We start from the raw sequence: 18,956 nt of genomic DNA on the forward strand, positions 1-18,956 counted from the left end.
AAAGTGACATTTGTTCATTTTGTTCTGTATTTCACATGTATTTGTGTGTGTGTGTGTGTGTGTGTGTGTGTTTCTATTTATTTAAATGGAGGCAGTCACAGAAGTAGATAGACTGGGGTGAAACTCACTTTAAAGGCACTGAAGTGACATAACCACAGCATGTTATTATCAGTCATAAGTCATGACCTATAGGCTGAACATGATGCAGAGGCGACAAAGACCTTTCACTACTGAACCTTATGAAACTAGTCAAAACTCAAAAACCCCCAAGGCTGAGTGTGACACGTGACCAGACATTCAATAAAGGAGCAGGCTGAAAGTTTGCAACGAGAGAAAACGAGCTGCGAGGACGTTCAATGAAAGGTAAAGTTTGCTTACACTATTATACAACATTTCTATACAAGCCTATTTCTTTTTAAAGCGTGGGAGGTTACAAGTTTATTATCGTAGTTTCTTTGTATATCTCTGACTAAGAAAGGTCCACGTGTGAATGATATCTTCCGTTCGGCTCGGGAGTGGAAGAGAGGAAAAAGACAAGCCGGCTTCTTCCCACTGAAAACGTCTCTGGAGAAGTTTTTCAACAGCAAAAGTGTAGCAGCAGTTGAAATAGTAACTTAACAGTGAGGGGAAAAAGCAGTGTTTGTGGTTTTATTCAAGAAGTGGTTTAAGCATCCCTCGTTGAAGCGAATAGTTGCGTCTATTTGTGACGAGTCGCATATGTGACAAATGACTGAGGACGCTTTCAGCTTTGCTGGCTATACTCAACACACACAGCCGTTTATACTGCCTTAAATACACGTTACTCTCTCTGCATTTGGGTGTTAGAAGCAAAAGTAGTAGTAGTTTATTTAAAGGTCAAAAAAGCCATATAAAGGTTGACATGTATTTGTTATTTAACTTGAAGAGCTTGCTTTTATGATGTAATCAGCATGTTGTGTTTGTTGCTTACTATGAGGTATGTCACTCTTGTGTTTACATTAAAAGACAAACATGATGTAAGCAAATCCTCATCACAGCTTCAGATAACACTGAACTCTTTACTATAGTTATCATCCAGTGTAAGTTTATGTATTTAACTAACTGTACTCATTTGCTGACTTACAGTACACATTGTATTTCGGTTAAAGTACCAATTCTACATAATTACATGCATAATTAAGCATTTTTAAGTATGCACACAGTTTTTCAACATGCATTTCAATATTTTATGTCTCTCTCTCTCTTTCTCTCTGAATAGGAAAATGTCCCCTGCAACAACACATGAGTTGGGCAAACCCCTGGATGGTGGTTGGGGTTGGATGGTAGTCATTGGGGCCCATATTTCCATTGGATTTGCCTACTCCATGCCCAAAGTCCTCTCTATTTTCTTCAAGGTGATACAAGCAGACTTGCAGGCCAGCTACAGTGAAATAGCATGGATTTCCTCTATTATGCTGGCTGTCATGTATGCAGGCGGTGAGTTGATTCAATCAATATTCGTTACATTGAATTTGCTATTAGATCATGTTTAAGGGTAGCCTTACCTTTTTTGAGATCTGAGTTGTTTTTGTTCCATGTTAGTGTTAGTCTAGGAACATTTTGTTGGATGTGTTGTCTCAGCCTATCTCAGTATTTAGTTCACATATACTGTACTTGCATTTCGCCTTTCTTTGTTAAGCAGGCCTACAATGATGAACTGGACATCCGTTGCCAAGAGAAAACTCAAATTGAGATGGCAGTTTGAAGTAGTGAGAGACATGGCAGTACAGATGAACAGAAGGGGAGAGACAGGGATGCTCCTTGCACTGGCTACAGACTCGTTTGCATTGTAGCTACAGCATTGACGAGCTGGTTAAATGCAGTCAGGGTCACATTGTCATACATACTTTTTTTTTTTTTTTTTTTAAGATTCAGTTTTCTTTTTTTTGTTGTTAGTTTCAGTTTTCAGTTTTTTGCATTTCTTGAAAATGCACTCGTTATTGCAATTCATAATAATCAAGGTCCTCTTGTGAAGAGATCAGCTGTGAAGTGCTGCTTAAAGTTTGCATGGCCCCTTAACGTAGTTCACCAACGATTGAATGAAAGAATGATTGCATTTGCACTGCAATTAGTATTTATTTTCAGAGTTTTACCTGTCTTTCTTAATGTGAAAGAAACCCAGGTTCATTTGTTTAAAAAAAAAAATCTACAACTAGACAAATGTTGAATTCTTGAGACAGATATCAGTATTGATTTTGGTGAGTATCTGATACTGATAGAGATATTATTACTTTTTGTCCATGACCACATAACAGGAACCCTGTAATTCTTTCCTTTTTTTTTTTTGAAATTGCGATCAAGATATGTGCTGAGTGGGATATTTTACAGTTGAAAATTGATGCATTGGTATTACTGTTTCTAATCTACCAGACATATCTTTGGCAATGTTGTACTGTAATTTCTTGCAAATATCAGCATATATTTTCTTCATTAAAAACCAGCTGGTTACCATAAATGAAATAACTTAAAATAACAGAACTTCAGCAGAGATGTTAGGAATTCAGTGAGGTGTTAGTTTTGAATTTACTGTATCTATATAGCCTGCGAATAACAACATGCAGGTTACCTTAGTGCATTGGCAAAGCATGCTCACCTCCAAGAATTGGCACTGATAAAGCTGTACTAATCAAACAGTATTTTAAGTTGCACTTTAACACACAACAGTGGGTACAGCTAGACATCTGACTGCAGACTTGCATGCCTGCAAGAGAGGGAATGAGTTGTCAATGATGTGTATTTGTACTCATCAATCAGCATCATGGCCCAAACTAGAGAAGTAAATCCAAGTTTTTTTGCAAATGGGGAAAAAAATCATTTTAATTATTGGGAATCTAAAGCAACTGTTGTGTTGTACCAGATATGTAATTGATAAATTGGCTTCACATGACTGACTGACTGCACCCACTGAAATAGTGTTAGGCTGCCTAATAAGGGGAGTGTTGTTAGCAAGTATTACTCACCTGACTCAAATTTATATATCCACACTGACCCTGATTACCCTGACCTATGTGTTAGTGGTTGCAGTTTTCTTCTTCAGTGTTCAAGTACATACTTACAGTAATTTGACATGTAAGGGTCAGAAAAAAAAGCTTTGATTTGATAAGAATTTGGTTTGTGCCACCGATGCTTTTCCTTACACTCAGACCCATAATGGCAGTTGTGTTTAGTTTAGTTTAGTTGACAGTTGCCATTCCTGCTCTACTTGAGTACTGGTTTATAGCCTTTTTAGTTTCTGAGCCTTTTTTGTTAACCACATGAAGATGTCTGAGATGCGAGTAGATCAACCAAGTAGTGTTAATCCTTTCTCAGATTGTTTAATAGTTTTTAGAGTCTTGAAGAGGTACATAAACATATTTCTTCTTTTATTTCCTATTTATTTGATGATCTTGCAGTCCCTCTTCATCTTGTGACTCTTAAAGGGTTGTTAACCACTAGATTTCCTCCGGATCTAGTTATATATGCAACCAATGTCTGGTTGTTATAATCTGTGTTTCCAACAAGCAGGTAGCTCCTGGTCTGAAAAGTAAAGCCATTGCAGAAGTTCCTTAAACCTGCATTCTTATTACATCGTATTACCTTAGTTAACACTTTCCTAATGAGTGTATGGTCTTGGTCGCTAATTTCATTCTTCAATACACCATAATTTTCTTTTTGTAAACCACGTTTCCATTTAGAGTAAAATGGTTGATAAACCAGAATATGCTCCAGGGCATGGCTACCCTGTGATTGACAAGTCACTACCATGGCAACGTTGATTATGTAAGATAACTATGGCGTAACCCGAGATTAACTGAGTAGGTGTAGCTGCTGCGATTTCACAATGTGTTTTCATTCATGAAAGTTAGTTGTAAGATTTTTGGTTGCCTAAAAAAGACTTCAGTTCAGTGTTTGGTCATGATAAAAGACCCTTGAAAGAGTTGGCTGTTCAGTTTTTTTCCATAAAGTACTTTTTTTTTTAATGGTTTTAGGCCTTTTTTTTTGTTAGCGAAAAAAATTAGCATTTTCGCATAGACTTTAAATGTTCAGTGCTAATTTAGCTCAGATAGCGCTACGGTCAGCTCCAACCAGCTCCGATCTTGTCCAAATATGTCACTTCTGGCACCAAAAATCAAAGATGGCCACAATCAAATCTCTAAACTCAGGCTCACTTGGCTCATATCTTAGTGTATGGTTTGGAACATGGAACATTTGTTCCCCCTTCACAATTTCACCAGTGTCAAAGAGGAAATACTGGCTCCAGTGATAGTTTGTTCAACAATAGTCAAATACAAATTGAACTCACATTGGTAAGGTTCCAAAACAAATATATTATAGTATAAATATAGTATATGTATGATTTTTAAAATTTTATTTTGCTTTTATAGTTGCTGTTACTCAACCTAATCTTTATTAGTTCCTGCTGGTGTCGTCTCTGCTTTCCTGGTTCCTCCAGCTTGTGTTGGCTAGACAATTACTGGCTGCAGGATACACATTACAGTTTGTCCCTCATGGGGCTAGTCTGAAGCCGCCCTGTCATTTTAACTGTAATTATGATTGTTAGGTTGCTGACAGAATTTTTATCAGCCATAAAAGAATGCGAAAGACCTTTACTCACTTGTCAATCAGAAAAGCAGAAATGACTTTCCGCAGTGTGTGTTTTGTCTATTGTCAAGTTGTAGGTAAAGCTGTATTTGAGAGACATGGGAAAATTCATTAAGATGACAATAAAAGCCTTTATGAGGCTTTACATGAATTCACCACTAGCGGCTTTCAAGGTTACAGGACAACAGTGTGTGTAACTCACCTGCACTCGAGCCAGAGAGGCCTAACTGGTGAAATATTCCCCTCCACTGTGGCTCAGGCACAGGGCTTTATCATATTGTCCTTGGCAAGGCTTCAGCAATGTCACCCAGTGGAGGAGAGACAGGGGGAATATATCAGAGGAAGGTTCAGCACACGGGTCTGACACCACGTCCCCATGGGAGAGACATGACAGCCTTTTCAGGAAAACCTCTGACTCAAGGAGTCCAAATGATAAAGTTATGATGAAAGTGGAAATGGTGGTAGTGAGGGAGATGCCCTATTGTGACACATCTACAGTGAGAAAGATGATCTATCTTTGACCCCCGCAAGCACCTGGTTAACTGTATAAACAGCGGGATGGATGGTTTTATTCCACGTGCAGTACGTTGGTACAGCAGATACAGTTGTTGAGGACAATTCTTTAAAGCTCAGCATGAAGCAAGAAAGAAAGATCAAACGAATGAAGGACAGAGAACTTCTCACTGTGTGTCAACTGTGATTGATTTTCAATCACTTTGTACATGCACATGTGTAAATGTCTCTAAGCATTAACGAACTGTCCTTTACATGAAGATATCCTGACAGGTTAGCAGCTTGTCAGACAGGAACGAGCAGCTGCAGAAAAGTTTAGAGACTGCTTTCTCCTTCTCTCAAAGCTTTCCATGCTGTATGTTAGAACTGAAGTATTTTGTGTATGGAGGAACAGGTTTACCACACACTGGCGCCTGATATCACAAATAGCTTGTAGGTAGTGTGACATGGTAATGGACTCCATTGTAATGCAGAAATAAATACAGAGACCTGAGGAAAAAAGTAAGATAAATCTGTTACTGATGCTCAAAACTGCATTTACATTTTTTGTTTTTAGCAGTTCAGGTTTTTTTCCCCGCTGGGCTCACTTGTTCCTGCTTTTGTTTGACAAGCTGCTGGCTGCTAGCTTGCAGCAAAAGTCTGCAATTCATGCATTGATGTCACCACAAGGGCTGGGTATTGAACCTCAGTGCTTTCCAATACCAACCAAATTGTGCCTGTAGCATCCAGTAAGCTGGCATTGAATACACGGTCAGATGCTTCAGTTTGCCTTATTTTCCACTGTATCTTGTAGTTAGAGAAAATTAAACACAGATACTTTTGAGAAATGAAGTTGCACTAATCAATATTTTTATATAAACAATGTCTCAAATGGTTGTGTAATGTGAATTGTGTATTGAAAGTCAGGTATTATTTGTTCCTGGCATCAGAAAATGTGGAGCCAGAAGTAGGCATTTTTATAAGTAGCTATATCTAGAAATCCACATGGCATATAAAGATTTAATTAAGAGAATGATATAAAGAATGTGTTTACAGACGCATACAAATCCTTTATGTGTACTTGTAAAAACCATAAAAATATTCTTTTTAAGTCATTTAAAGACAACAGGCTTTCCTTCATGCTATTTTTCTCCCATGTACAGAGAAATTAATCATCAGCCATGGTAAACATGCTCTTGAAGACAGTAGGTGTTTGCCAAATATCTAATCCTCTTACTGTTCACTGGACAGTTTGCAATTATCACTATCCACACACAGGCCCCTTCGCACCAATGCCTTGAATAGCTGCAGAATGTTAAGTTTTCAGTAATCGTTGAAGCCTATATTTTAGTTTGATTGATGCTCTCTCCATTTTTCTATATGAAAGTAGTAAGTCAGTAGTGAGTAAGATAAATATATATTTGAACGATGGGTCTTTATAGCAAGGAGAAGAAAGAAGTTTTCATTATGGCGTGCTACAGATGGACTGGTGGCGCAATGTCACTCTTTCAGGCAAGGTTATGAATGAAGGGAAGAGTGACAGCATATAAAAGGCTGTTTAATTGCTGATTGATCACTGAGTGTAGTATTTTACATCATCAGGGGAGAGTATAATGAGTCGCCAAGTCACTTCGTAGTGGACGCAAAAGTGTGGAAGTGTTCCATCCCCCCTCTGCAATGTCCTTTTGCCCTTGGGTTTAGACCTAGAGTGACAATTGGTGATGCTGTGTGCACACCTCCAAATCCTCGATCACTAAAAGAAGGTGAGTTATTCATGAAGTGTTTTTATATTGAAATTAAACATATAATACATTTCTCTGTCTTTCTTCACATCATTGCAGGACCAGTGAGCAGCATGTTGGTCAAACGCTTTGGAAGCCGGCCAGTAGTGATGACAGGTGGACTGATGTGTGGCGTTGCTATGGTATCTGCCTCTTTTGGGAACTCCATCGTATTCCTCTACTTTTGCATTGGCATCATTGGTGGTACAGTACTTTTTTTTTATTTAAGAAGAATGTACTTGCATACCTGAGTTGGGAATCCAAACCATCACATTTCTTTCCATAAACAGTTAAATGTCCATGAGATCACAGCCCAAAACTCAGACATTTGTAATAAAGTGAATGAGCCAGCCAGTTTGATGTGGATCCCTGCTTTGTTTACCACTTTGGTAACCCATCAGCCCTGCTTAAGCTCTTCTGGGAATGGTAGGATGGCAGTCTTCCTCTTTTCACGTCCATTCAGGATGTCTAGGTTTCCAGATCTGCTTTCCCTGGCTGCGCTGCTGTTGCTGTTTGTCAGGGCCCAGGGCATCTGCCCCAGCTCCTGGCGTGCAGTTAGAGCACCAAGGGAACCTGGAATAGGACGGTAATTAAGACAGAACCGTCCCTGATCCCAGAGAGCATGGTCTTCCGTGGCCCTCTGTACTCTCCCGTAGGCTCCTATCACGGTTGTCACATGGGGGCTCCCTGCCACCCTGCGAGGCTCATTACCTTGCCAAGGACTGCTGTGAAGGATTAATAGGCCCAGCAAGTGGCTAGGCCATGTGTGGTGCCAGAGGGCATGTGTGTGCCCTGCTGTGCTCCCCTGTGCCCTGGCACACTGACACATAGGTATCGGGCAGTTTCACCTAGCAGACATGCAGATATTCTTACACACATGCATACACGAACACACACACATATGCGAACAGATAACCACTTTATCAAAAAACTTCACAGACTCAGTGAAGTGAAGCTTTCAGTAAGTAATTATCCTTTTATAGTAGTGTTATTTTAAAGTAGGAATGAAAAATCAAGGTTAGCTGTAATGTCGTTACACAAAGTTGCAGAAAAGCTGTGGTGGACACTCACGGTCAGAACATCGGATGTTCAAGAACTGAATAGAAAGGTTCATATTTTAGATTCTTTGGGGAAACAAAAGACGTTAGACTGATGAATTGTTCAAGAAATATCGTGTACAGAGCAAAATCATAGCAGAAGCAGCAGCCGTTGGGTTAGTGAAAAACTGCAATAATAAAGTTAATATTAAAATGATAATGTTCAGGGATAGGGAATAACAGGAAAAGTTTCATTTCTTTCTGTTACAGCAGAAACCTGCAGTAACACAGTTCAGTTCTCAGGAGCAGATATCTTTAGGCTTGCTTGTCAACAGGCAGTGTTTGCGTGTGGGAACCTGGTGAGGGATAAGGTCTTTGACACTGCACAAGCAAGGTTGGTTCGGGCACCTGCCAGGAGGAAGGAGGGGTGAGGGGGGAGTGGGTGTACCTCCCCATTTGTTACGCCCTCCTGTTGAAGCTCACTGGTGGAAAGTTTTACACAGGAGGCGCATGTTTTATTACTCTCTCCCCAGGTCAACAGTGGAGTTAGACTGCACAACTGGGGATTTACTATAGTCTTTAATGTCCACACCTATGGTACACACACTTGTGGACAATCTGGGGTCCTCTGGCTGCCTTGACAATACAAAGAATGTGGGCAGACTTTACACCATGCATTGGTCAGTAGCCCACCAGTAAAGATATTGCAATAAGGTTACAAAACAGTGAAGTAATCCTTTTAAAGTAAATAAAAATTACCAGGTTAAATTAATGATTTACTATTAATATTGTGAACAATTTTGTAAACTTGTTTTCAATACTATATTGATAACTTTACATCTACAGTATTAATGTTACTATTTCTATATTCATTTAATTTGTCTTGAATGTTCCTGCATGCCTTTCTAATCAATAAAAATATATCTTATCTGCCAATAAGACTTTTTTTTATATTTGATATCTTGATGTATGTAAAACACCAAAGCTGTTGAGAAATCTGAAATGTTACCTTGATGCCCATAAATCTATTATATTCACCTCCTGTATCTTCTACAGTGCTTTGGGTAATTTATGTAGTTTTAAACTCATAGTATTCTATTCATTTCCTTATGCTTTCTTTTTTTTGGTGGGGGGGGGGGGGGGGGATAAAGTGGCAAGAGAGTGGGTGTAATACCTAGGCTCTCTAATTTATTTCTACTTAAATAAAGATATTATTTCTGAAATAATTCCAGCATTCTCAAATGAGATTTGAGCTGGCAAAAGTGAAATGAGATGGAACCTATAATGAGCAACAAGCAAGAATCTGTCCTTAATTTAATTTATGTACCCTTTGGAGTTTAGCTTCAGGAGAGTTTTGTTACTTAAGATTTTTGGAATGTGACTGTTTTCTCTCATGTTTACACACAGGTTGTGGACTCTCCTTAAACCTGAATGCATCTCTCACCATCATCAGCAAGTATTTTCTGGCAAAACGTCCTTTAGCCAATGGACTGGCCATGGCCGGGAGCCCGGTATTTGTGTGTTTTCTTGCTCCTCTCAACCAATATTTACTGAACACGTTTGGCTGGAGAGGAAGTTTCCTTATCCTTGGTGGTCTGATGCTTAACTGTTGTGTTGCTGGAGCCCTGATGAGGCCGGTTGTCCCGCCTCAAAACTCATCCTCTGCACCTCAGAAGCAAGTGGAGGAACAACCAAGTAACTGCAACACTAAGCTAAAAGGAAACTGTATGAAAACTACTAAGTTCTTGGATTTGTCCTTCTTCAAGGATAGAGGCTTCATCATTTACCTCATCGGGAATGTGATGTACATCTTTGGTGCCTATGCACCCATTGTGTTCCTGTCAGCCTATGCTATTAGCCAGGGTGTAGAGGAGTACTCTGCAGCCTATCTGCTCTCCATCATGGGCTTTGTGGACATGTTTGTTAGGCCTGCCACTGGCCTGGTAGCCAACACCAAGTGGATCAGGCCCAGAGTTCAGTACTTTTTCGGCTTTGCCATGGTTTTCAACGGCATGTGCCACTTGCTGTGCCCACTGTTCACGAGCTATTCCTTCCTGGTGGTCTACGCAGTATTTTTTGGTGTGGGTTTCGGCATGGTTTTCGCCCTAATTTTTGAATGCCTGATGGACCTGATGGGAAATGAACGTTTCCCTAGTGCTGTTGGACTGGTCACCATCATTGAGTGCTTCCCCATGCTACTGGGACCACCTGCTGCAGGTAACTGTGCACACCCCCCCCCCCCCCCCCCCCCCCCACACACACACACACACACACACACACACACACACACACACACACACACACCACACACACTCACATGCTCGCAGCTGCTCAACGCTGACTGGTTAAGTTGACTTTTGAGACTTTGGAGGTGGGGATGGAATATACAGTCCTTTGATTGGTCACTTTGAATACAGACCATGACCTTTGACTGGCTGTTCATTTTGATCACTGACACAGTTGAAGACAAATACACTATATTTAGCACCTGATTCTGGTTTTATCACCACTTATGAAAGTGTTATACAGCATAGCAAAAATAAGTAACACTTTTTAATCCCACTTTCAGATTTGTGAAACCTTTATTTTACTTATGAAAGCTGAAAAATAGTGATTTCACATATATTTGTGCATTCAGACTATTGATATTGTATATAAGTGTATCCAGCTATCAAACTGAAATGTAACTTCTCTTGATCTGTATCATTTGACAGCATCTAAATTTTCTTAGTCACTATAATAGGTTACAGTCTACTATAGTACATTTAACATATGATCTTTGCTGTATGAATATATGTGTCTGCCCCTTTTCTCCCATTTAAAGTTTTGATTTCATAAAACAAACAATCAACTTTTGAAGGCATTTACCAAAAAACTAAAGATGGTCCACCTCTGCAGTAAGTGGTTGTGGGAAACTTTGCATCATAATTGCCATGTACTGTAGGCTAACAGCAGGTAGCTTTCTAAAGCTCCCATGTATGAAACTTAGCACAGGGGATCCCCCAGTTCATCTCCATATTGTGGCTGCATCTGTGATTGTTCGATCATGTTGTTGCCCCAGATGAACCCCCTTAGATGTGGATGAAGTGAGGATACCTTTCCCAGTCAGTGTTTCTTGGCAGAGGTCAGAGCATTAAAACATAATATCACAATGATATCACAAACATGTACAACAAAGCCTAAAGCTACTCTCTGTTTTTAGAGCTCAATGAGATTTAGCCTATGGTAGTATAAACAGTTTCAAACAGAAAAGTAATCCCAGACAGTTGCCATGAGTGCTCCATACAGCAATTTACCTTGATCTAATAATCAAGGTAAGGTGAGATCAGATTGGCTGTCTGCTGACATCTCAAGTATTCACTGGATCATGTTAATAATTAATACAATATTGATTCATAAACTAAGTTAGTATGCTGTAAGTGGGGATTTTTGTAAAGGGTCAGACTCACTTTATTTTTTATTGCTCAGCATCAACCTACAGGCTGAATTTCTGCTTACCAGCATATCAAATAGGAAAGAAAACATTTCCATCTGCAGCCATATATCTCCAGCATTCCTCTATTTCTGTGTCTAGTGCTTTAGATTGAAGTGTTGGACAGCTACCTTCATGGTCTAAATAACTGTGTAATCAGGAGGATATTGTTTACAGGCGCTGCGTCCCTGCCATTTTCAGGATTGATGCACTTTCAAAAGACCCACTTTAAAACATCCTCCGCTTGATCTAGTAAGAAAACAGAAGGATGGGATCTAATAACAGTAATTGACTCTGAAAAAAGGAGCCATTGAGGAAAATTAGTTTTTTTAGCCGCTATATGTCATCAATTGAATAAAAGCACTTTGAATTTAGACATTGTTGTTGAAATCTCAGCCAGTAACAAGCGAGCAAAAACTTCTTCCCATTGCCTTCAGTGTATAGTCTAGGTGAGTTAATGCTGACTGCTGAGTTACTTTGTTGTGAAATAATCTTTAAGTAATTTGTCACTGTGCAGCCATGAAAAGGTCTGTAGTACTGATGGTGTAAAAACAAAAGGAAAAAGGTCTCTGTTTTTGTTAAAGTTGAAAGTTGAGAGCCAATAGAGTTTGCAGGGCCTTGTGGAGACCGTCTGAAAGCCTAAATGAAGATTATTCACATGTTCTAAGTTAACTGCAGATGTGGTAGAATGGCATTTGGATTTCTTAATAAAGGTGCAGCACAATAAGTAAGAAACTTGCTATGTATTAGGCAAGTTAGGTCAAATATTTACACACAGTAAGCCAAAGCCACAAATAGACTCAGCTGGATTAACAATCTGTACATAAAGAACCACTTGAATTGATCCATGTCTCAATCAAGGTTTATCACAAACAATAAGGTTTATATCAGTGGTTGCCAACCTTTTTTTTCTTTGTGACCCTAACCCTAACCCTTTAAAAAACTCATCATATTAGGTCATGTCTACAAATTGTAAGCAGTTCTAAGATTTATCATTTCTTTAAAAGTTGAAAAAAAATCTATATAAATTAGTTTAGTTTACTATGCTGAACAATACTTTTGGCACACTCAAATAGTTAGGGTTCTCTGTGTGTGTGATACCACTGAACTTCCAACAGCTTTAACTTTGATCACTTTTGCCAGCCAGTATATTAACCACATGCAAAGTTTATGTTTTTACCCCCGCTTCATAACAGTGCACCTCAAAAAGTCCCCGTCAAAATGTGCACCAAAGAACTGGAATTTAAATTGAGTGAACAGAATAAAGATTAACTTGCCACCATAAAGCTAGGACAGTAATTGAGGTGCTCAGACTGTGCACCAGTCTACATGTCTACTTCATTTAGAGAGTCCTGTTTAGTGTGTTCTAGACAAATACACTGAAGAAGCGCCTGTAGCTGCATATGCCTTGCATATCAGCCCACTGACAAACTTTCCCAATGCCTCCAACCTGAATTATAATGAAGTGGAACTTTATAGGCCCCCCAATTTGACTGGTGCGACCCTGTTCTGGGGTGCTTATTTAACAGGGTAAATAAGTGCCTCCCTGCACATCTAACATTCTCCTCCAGAGGGCACAATCTTTATGTCTACTCTAACTCTCCTGCTTGTTACTGCACCCCCAAACCTTCAGGTCAATCCAATTAGGTGGAAGTGAGGTAAGTGGGTGTAATTAGCTTTTTGCTTTGGATGTTTAATGACACTCAGTTCAAACTCTCGTCATTAAAGTCCTGTACCTGGGCCATAATTAAGCTGTGAATACATTTGAAAAAAAAGAGGTGACTATGCCAGATGGACTTAATTACTGCCGCGCCAATCAAGGACTGTCTTAATGAGGGTGATGGTCATTGGCGTACACTCACCAGATGAGTGCTATCAATCAGATGATGCAGCCCGCATTGAGATGGTTGAAAATGATCCTAATGCAAAGTGACCCCTCCTAGTGCGGTACAGTAAAGTACAAGCACACACACACAAACATCATTATCATATTACTTGTCATAAAGACGGTAATTGGTGTAATTAAGAACGCCCGACCAAGGAAACTGCAAATCTTCTCAGAGAGATTTAGATAAGATAATGTAACCATCGACTCTAAAAACATGCCGTGTAATAAATGTGCCTCCCAGTCACAAAAGCCAGACAAAAGAAATCCTTTTGTTGGAGTTAGGAGGAAAAATCAATTTGTTCGAGTTTCGTGAAAATAAACAAATCAAAAATCACTTTTACAAACTAGGGGTAAAAAAATGACTTTCTGGACTGTAAGGAGAACATGTTCCTGCTCCAAATAATTCAACACGCTACCATTGATTCAATAAGGCTCAAAATAGTATAAAGGAGAGATTGTAATACAGTGAGATGGATAGGCAGACGGGCCATCATAAGTGCCGGGAGTGAGAGAGATAGCGACACATGCCAATCGATCCGTGTCTGCAGGCGAGGGGGTCGAGGAGGGGGTGCTGTGCGGTTAAGACTCTGAAAACCTGGAGGCTTAAATCTGATCTAAACCACATTTGTCGCTTTTCTGCAGACTTGGGCTCGATAGTTATGGCTCTGAGTGTGGGCCTCTCTTCTGATTAGTTTCGGTTGCGGCCGTCCAAATTGCCTTCCCAGAGATACGGGGAGAGCCAGGAAGGGTGAAATGGCTCTTTGTCATTTCCGACATGGCTCGCCTCAAATTGGCCTGCGCTCTGACTCTCTCGAACATACACACATGCAGCCAAATGCGAGTTAGCTCTTGCTCTCTTCACCTTCAAACTTGTCAAGTGGTCAAATGAAGATACTATTCAGGTACACAGTGCGTTTTGTTTGTCATGGTATACAACAGTCAACCTTTTTTTTGTTTATACAGATATGGCACAGTGTACAATGGGTCTGGGCCATCTCTTGGTTGAAAAAGTCATATAATAGCTTCATTTCTTTGTATGGTGAGCAAGTATCTTTAATAACAAGTTCATTATTTAACTGTCCACCCTCTTGTCTTCACACAGGGTTACTGGTGGATGTCTTTGATGACTATAAGTACCTTTTCTACATGTGTGGCACAGTGATTGTGGCTGGCGGGGTCTTCCTCTTTGTCATGAACATCTACAACTACCACATGCTGGAAAAAGAGAAGGCTGCGAAGGACAGAAAAACAAAAAACGTAGAGAACCAGGAACAGGAGACCATCTCAGTGTCAGAGATGCAACAGACTGCTTAAGGGCAGCAGGGGAGCGAACTGAGCCCGAGGCTAAAGATAAAAAAAGGCCCCGGGGGAGTGACATGACCAGAGAGCACTGAAGGGCCAAATTAAATGTCACTTCTCTACTAAGTTTGCATGTTAGAGACACGGGTGTATGGGTGGTAATGCAATGTGCTGGAACGACAGACAACAGTCTAACAGATCTATCCCTGAAAACACCAAACATTTGCTAGATCCAACTTCTGAAATATGCGGCATTGCTCAGTTTTATATGATTAAATGTATTTTGCTATTGGAGAAGATGTCACAATGGACCCTATATATTATATTTTCAGACTTTATAGATGAAATGTTGAACCAATTAATTGAAGAAATAACTGGTTAATTCATTGATTATTTAAAAATGGATTGTTGCAGACCCATGTCATTCATTCAACTCTTCAGTTTGTGTGTCTGCCCGCTTGAATGCATGACGGTGTGTGCAGACGGCACACTGAACAGGGATTTTCTTACCTTTACTCTGCAATACTGCTGTATGTGTTGCCTTAAAACTGTGATGTGATGTAATACGACTGTATTACCATGACTTTGGCTGTGTCACCAGCAGACAGCCTTCATATTTTAAAGTTATGTTTGCTGTAGTTATTTAAAGGATGTCTGATGATATTACATACTTTTTAAAATTGTTAACAAATCTCATGAAAAGATCTCAACCAACAATTTCTCTATCGTTGAGTTCTATGGTAAAAACGGTTGCATTGGGTGATATGTTCCTTTATTACAATGAACATTGACTCTGTGGGGCACTTTATAAAAATATGAATTGTTCTTGTGTGCTTCAGATATTTTGTTATTTTCAGTATTTCAGTAAAACACTGGCAATAGTTGTCAAATACTGAAGCTGCCACTAAAAACACAGAAGTATTATAGATATAACTAGATGTTTTAACACCTTTTTAGTTAATTCATTTTAAATAGGATGCTAAAGCTCGTAATAAACATACAGTTACAGTATAACCCTGTGATTAGTTTGTTCATGTTACTCACAAGGGTGATATCGACTTATGCTCTTTCTCTGGTTTACAGCAAATAATAATACATTTTTCTAGTCAGTATTTAATAGATTTTAACTTTCATGCTAAACCATATCAACTACGATATGTGTGCCACAGTCTTGTAATAATTTTGTGCTGACATTTAGCAGTGACGTATGTTATGTGTGAGAATGGATTTGCATGTCCTGCTAATTGATTTAATGCTGTGTAGTGTAGTATTTTAGTGTATGTCTGCATGTGAGTGGTGGATATGTTTGTGAAAGTGGGTGACCGTAGAAGAATATGAATTACATATTATTCTAAATCTGGCTAATATAAGCTTTGTATTTTAAGGTGATGGCAGCTTTTTGAATTCTGTGTCTGGATTTAATGAAAGCCACAAGTTTACTTAAATGACAAAAGTTTGGTTATTGCTGTATTTCAACTTAAGACATGTATTATTAATGCTATGAATAACACTGAATTGTCAATTGTATTAAAATGAATATGCATCTCATTTCTTCTTTCTATTTCTTTCTATTTTGAGAGTATTTTGTTCTCTCTCAGAAAAGTGTATTGCACCAGTACAGACAGATCTGTTTGTTGTGGCTGATGATTTTGTTCTGCAAATGAGAGCGATGAATAGCCCAATGTCTTTTCTCTCATCACTTATTGTAGAGTCACGGCAAATGAAAGCATGTTTTCGCATTCCATTTTCACATCTTCGAGCGGCGAGGTAAATGAAACTCGGGCACAGGAGAAATGCAAGTCAAATCAGGATCTACTGCGCAGCTTTTTCAGTGTTGGTGGCTCTGTCCAATTTTTCACGACAATTAGAAGACTGGGAAACAAGTTTGGAAATGTCAGCAGCTTAAGGGCGTGAGCACCTAATGAAGCAAGGCCCAGAAGTTCCAGGCTAGTGCTCTGAGCTGCATGCAGCCTTCACACACATCAGCAAATCAGTGGGCCAATAAATTAGAAATGCACGCGCAAACACACACACACACACACACACATACATGCCCCCCCCCCAACCCCCATCTCCTGTCCCCTAGTATTATGCAAGGTCTTGGACATGACAAGGTGGAAAGGTACCCCAGAGACGAGGCGATGGGCGCTGTGGCCGGCAATCTGTTTATCATTATTATATTTCCCCTCACCTCCTGTTCCCCTCTGGCCTGTTGACCCTCCTCTACAGCTCGACCTCACCGCAATGTGTGTTCTCGCTGAGCCTCATGACTGTTGTCCTCCATGCTCAATGGTAAAAAAAAGACTTTTAGGTCTCCAGAGGGTGTCCGAGGTGGTCGGGTGACTAGGCACGCTTGTTGGAAGGTACAGCGGAGAAAAAATATCGAGATATTTTGCTTTATTGTGTGGTATGTTCCAAGGTTTTTCAATGTAATGTGGGTTAGGGTTAGGGTTAGGATTAGGGTTAGGGTCACTTGCACTATTTATTTATTTTTTTCCTCTTTAAGGTTAATATGAGATTTCCCAATAGAAACATTATCTTTTCCTTTCGTGTTCAGATGCCTGGAAGTTTAAGTTTCAGTGTCTCGGTTGAAAGATGGCCTGCTGACTGTGCTGCCAAATTGCATGAAGCCCATTCAATGACATCCAAGTCTGTAAATTGAAAAAGTGAGTTCATAAACAGGAGGAGATGCTGCGACTGAGTGCATCTTTCTCACTCATCTCTTAATGAAGACTACAATTAGAATGTATCACCATGTCCTAACGCTAATTGACAGCTCTCATTTAACTGTCAGCTCTGTAACAAGTAGCCAACTTGGGTAATTGGGTATCACTCTTCATGAAAACATCCTGCCTGCTTGCGCCAAACATTGTGCGATTTTATGTTCATCAGCCTCTACCTACATAAATGAGGCGAACGTGGCTGAGAGACTTGTCTCTCGGTGTTGATTATCAGCCCTTCTCCTGACCTTTGAATCTGTGAATCAGATCTGGCTTGTTTACAATGGGGGGGCTGACCTGACGAATCTAGATTGGTGTTACACAAGCAGAAGAGTCTCAGACAAGTGGGAAGGAAAGAATGTGCTCCCACAGGGCTCAAAGAGCACTGTCATCTATCAACAGAAGAAATTGAATGGGATGTTTCAGAGCAGCAGAGATTAGATAGGTCCAGAGTGTTGAGCAAGCACAGGCTACCAATGTAATGCTTCCCTTGCCGGAGTGAGATCAAACTTATAGAACATAGTGCAGTGAGGCCAAATGCACACATACATAACACATGCGCACGTACGCACACACGCACACACGCTCGCACACACACACACACACACACACAGGCACGCACACACACCCAAAGCATCCCACTGTGGCCTTTGGATTTGAAGTAGATATGAGATGCTTTGTTATTTGTTCAGGGAGAACACTAAGGAGTGATGCTGGATAACATTGGAGATATGCTATTTCCACATTAGTCACATCTTCATTAGAACTTGTAGATGTCAGGTACCGTGTGATTCTCACTGGAGTCTGAGAAGTAACATTAATGCAACATTTCATCAAAAATGGCTTACATAGTAGGTTTCATAAAGCACCATTTGAAATGTAACATGTTGAGACATATTTTTGTTTACACATCACACTTCAAAACTTACTTTACGATAAATAAGTATTTGAGGTATAGAAATAGCTTTAGATTCAAAGCAGTGACTCATAGACCTTGACAGTAACCTGCTGACATGTTCATTAATTCATCCCCAGTCAGCCCATCTGCCCTCTAGAGGCCCTCACCAGTGTCTGATGACACACTGGATCATTCAGTTTCTTCTGCAAAATATTACAGCTCAACTGTGTGAGGTTACACCATGTCCTTGTTTTTTTTCTGATTTCCTTTTGAATACAAAGCAATTCCCTCAAATGAATACACAAAGGCAAGGACAGAAAATGACAGCCTTAAAATGTAAGGTTGACTGTTGCTTCTCTTTATTTTTCACATCTCTTTCTCTTCCCCTCTGCCTTCTACCAACCTGGGTTAAGAAGTACAGTTTCAGAGTCAAAAATGTTGAACTTTTAGAGGGATACTCCAAAGGATGACTGTCTTTTCAGTAGTAGAATTTGTAGTTTGTTCCTTTGCAGGGAGCAGATTGGATTCAGTTCTGAAAAAGCTCCATAGAGAGTTCTCAAACCTCTCCTCCACCATAATCCACTTTCTGCTGTTGATCCATGTTCGGTTTGCCTTTCCTCAAACACACAGATGTTTCAGACCCAACTTTTAAACCTATAGTTTCAACTCAGCTTCTGCTAGGTATTGAAATTCGTTGCCAAATGACCGACCAAATTTTTTGATACACGCTAGTATCAAAGCAGTTTCTTCTTTGCCATAAAAGTATCAAG

The 18,956-nt window shown here is 39.8% G+C and overlaps 1 protein-coding gene across 1 annotated transcript; it reads left to right on the forward strand.

Annotated features, from left to right (window-relative positions):
• The first annotated feature begins 250 nt into the window (after nucleotides 1-250).
• Nucleotides 251-16,243, forward strand: LOC133978071 (monocarboxylate transporter 2-like). Its single transcript, XM_062416413.1, has 6 exons — nucleotides 251-363; nucleotides 1,238-1,455; nucleotides 6,933-7,076; nucleotides 9,317-10,126; nucleotides 14,372-15,849; nucleotides 15,884-16,243. Exons 2-5 carry the CDS (start codon nucleotides 1,242-1,244, stop codon nucleotides 14,581-14,583), a joined length of 1,380 nt encoding a protein of 459 aa, XP_062272397.1. The 5' UTR covers nucleotides 251-363; nucleotides 1,238-1,241; the 3' UTR covers nucleotides 14,584-15,849; nucleotides 15,884-16,243.
• Nucleotides 16,244-18,956: the final 2,713 nt, after the last annotated feature.

The sequence above is a fragment of the Scomber scombrus genome, chromosome 3, assembly GCF_963691925.1.
Source record: "Scomber scombrus chromosome 3, fScoSco1.1, whole genome shotgun sequence".
NCBI lineage: Eukaryota > Metazoa > Chordata > Actinopteri > Scombriformes > Scombridae > Scomber > Scomber scombrus.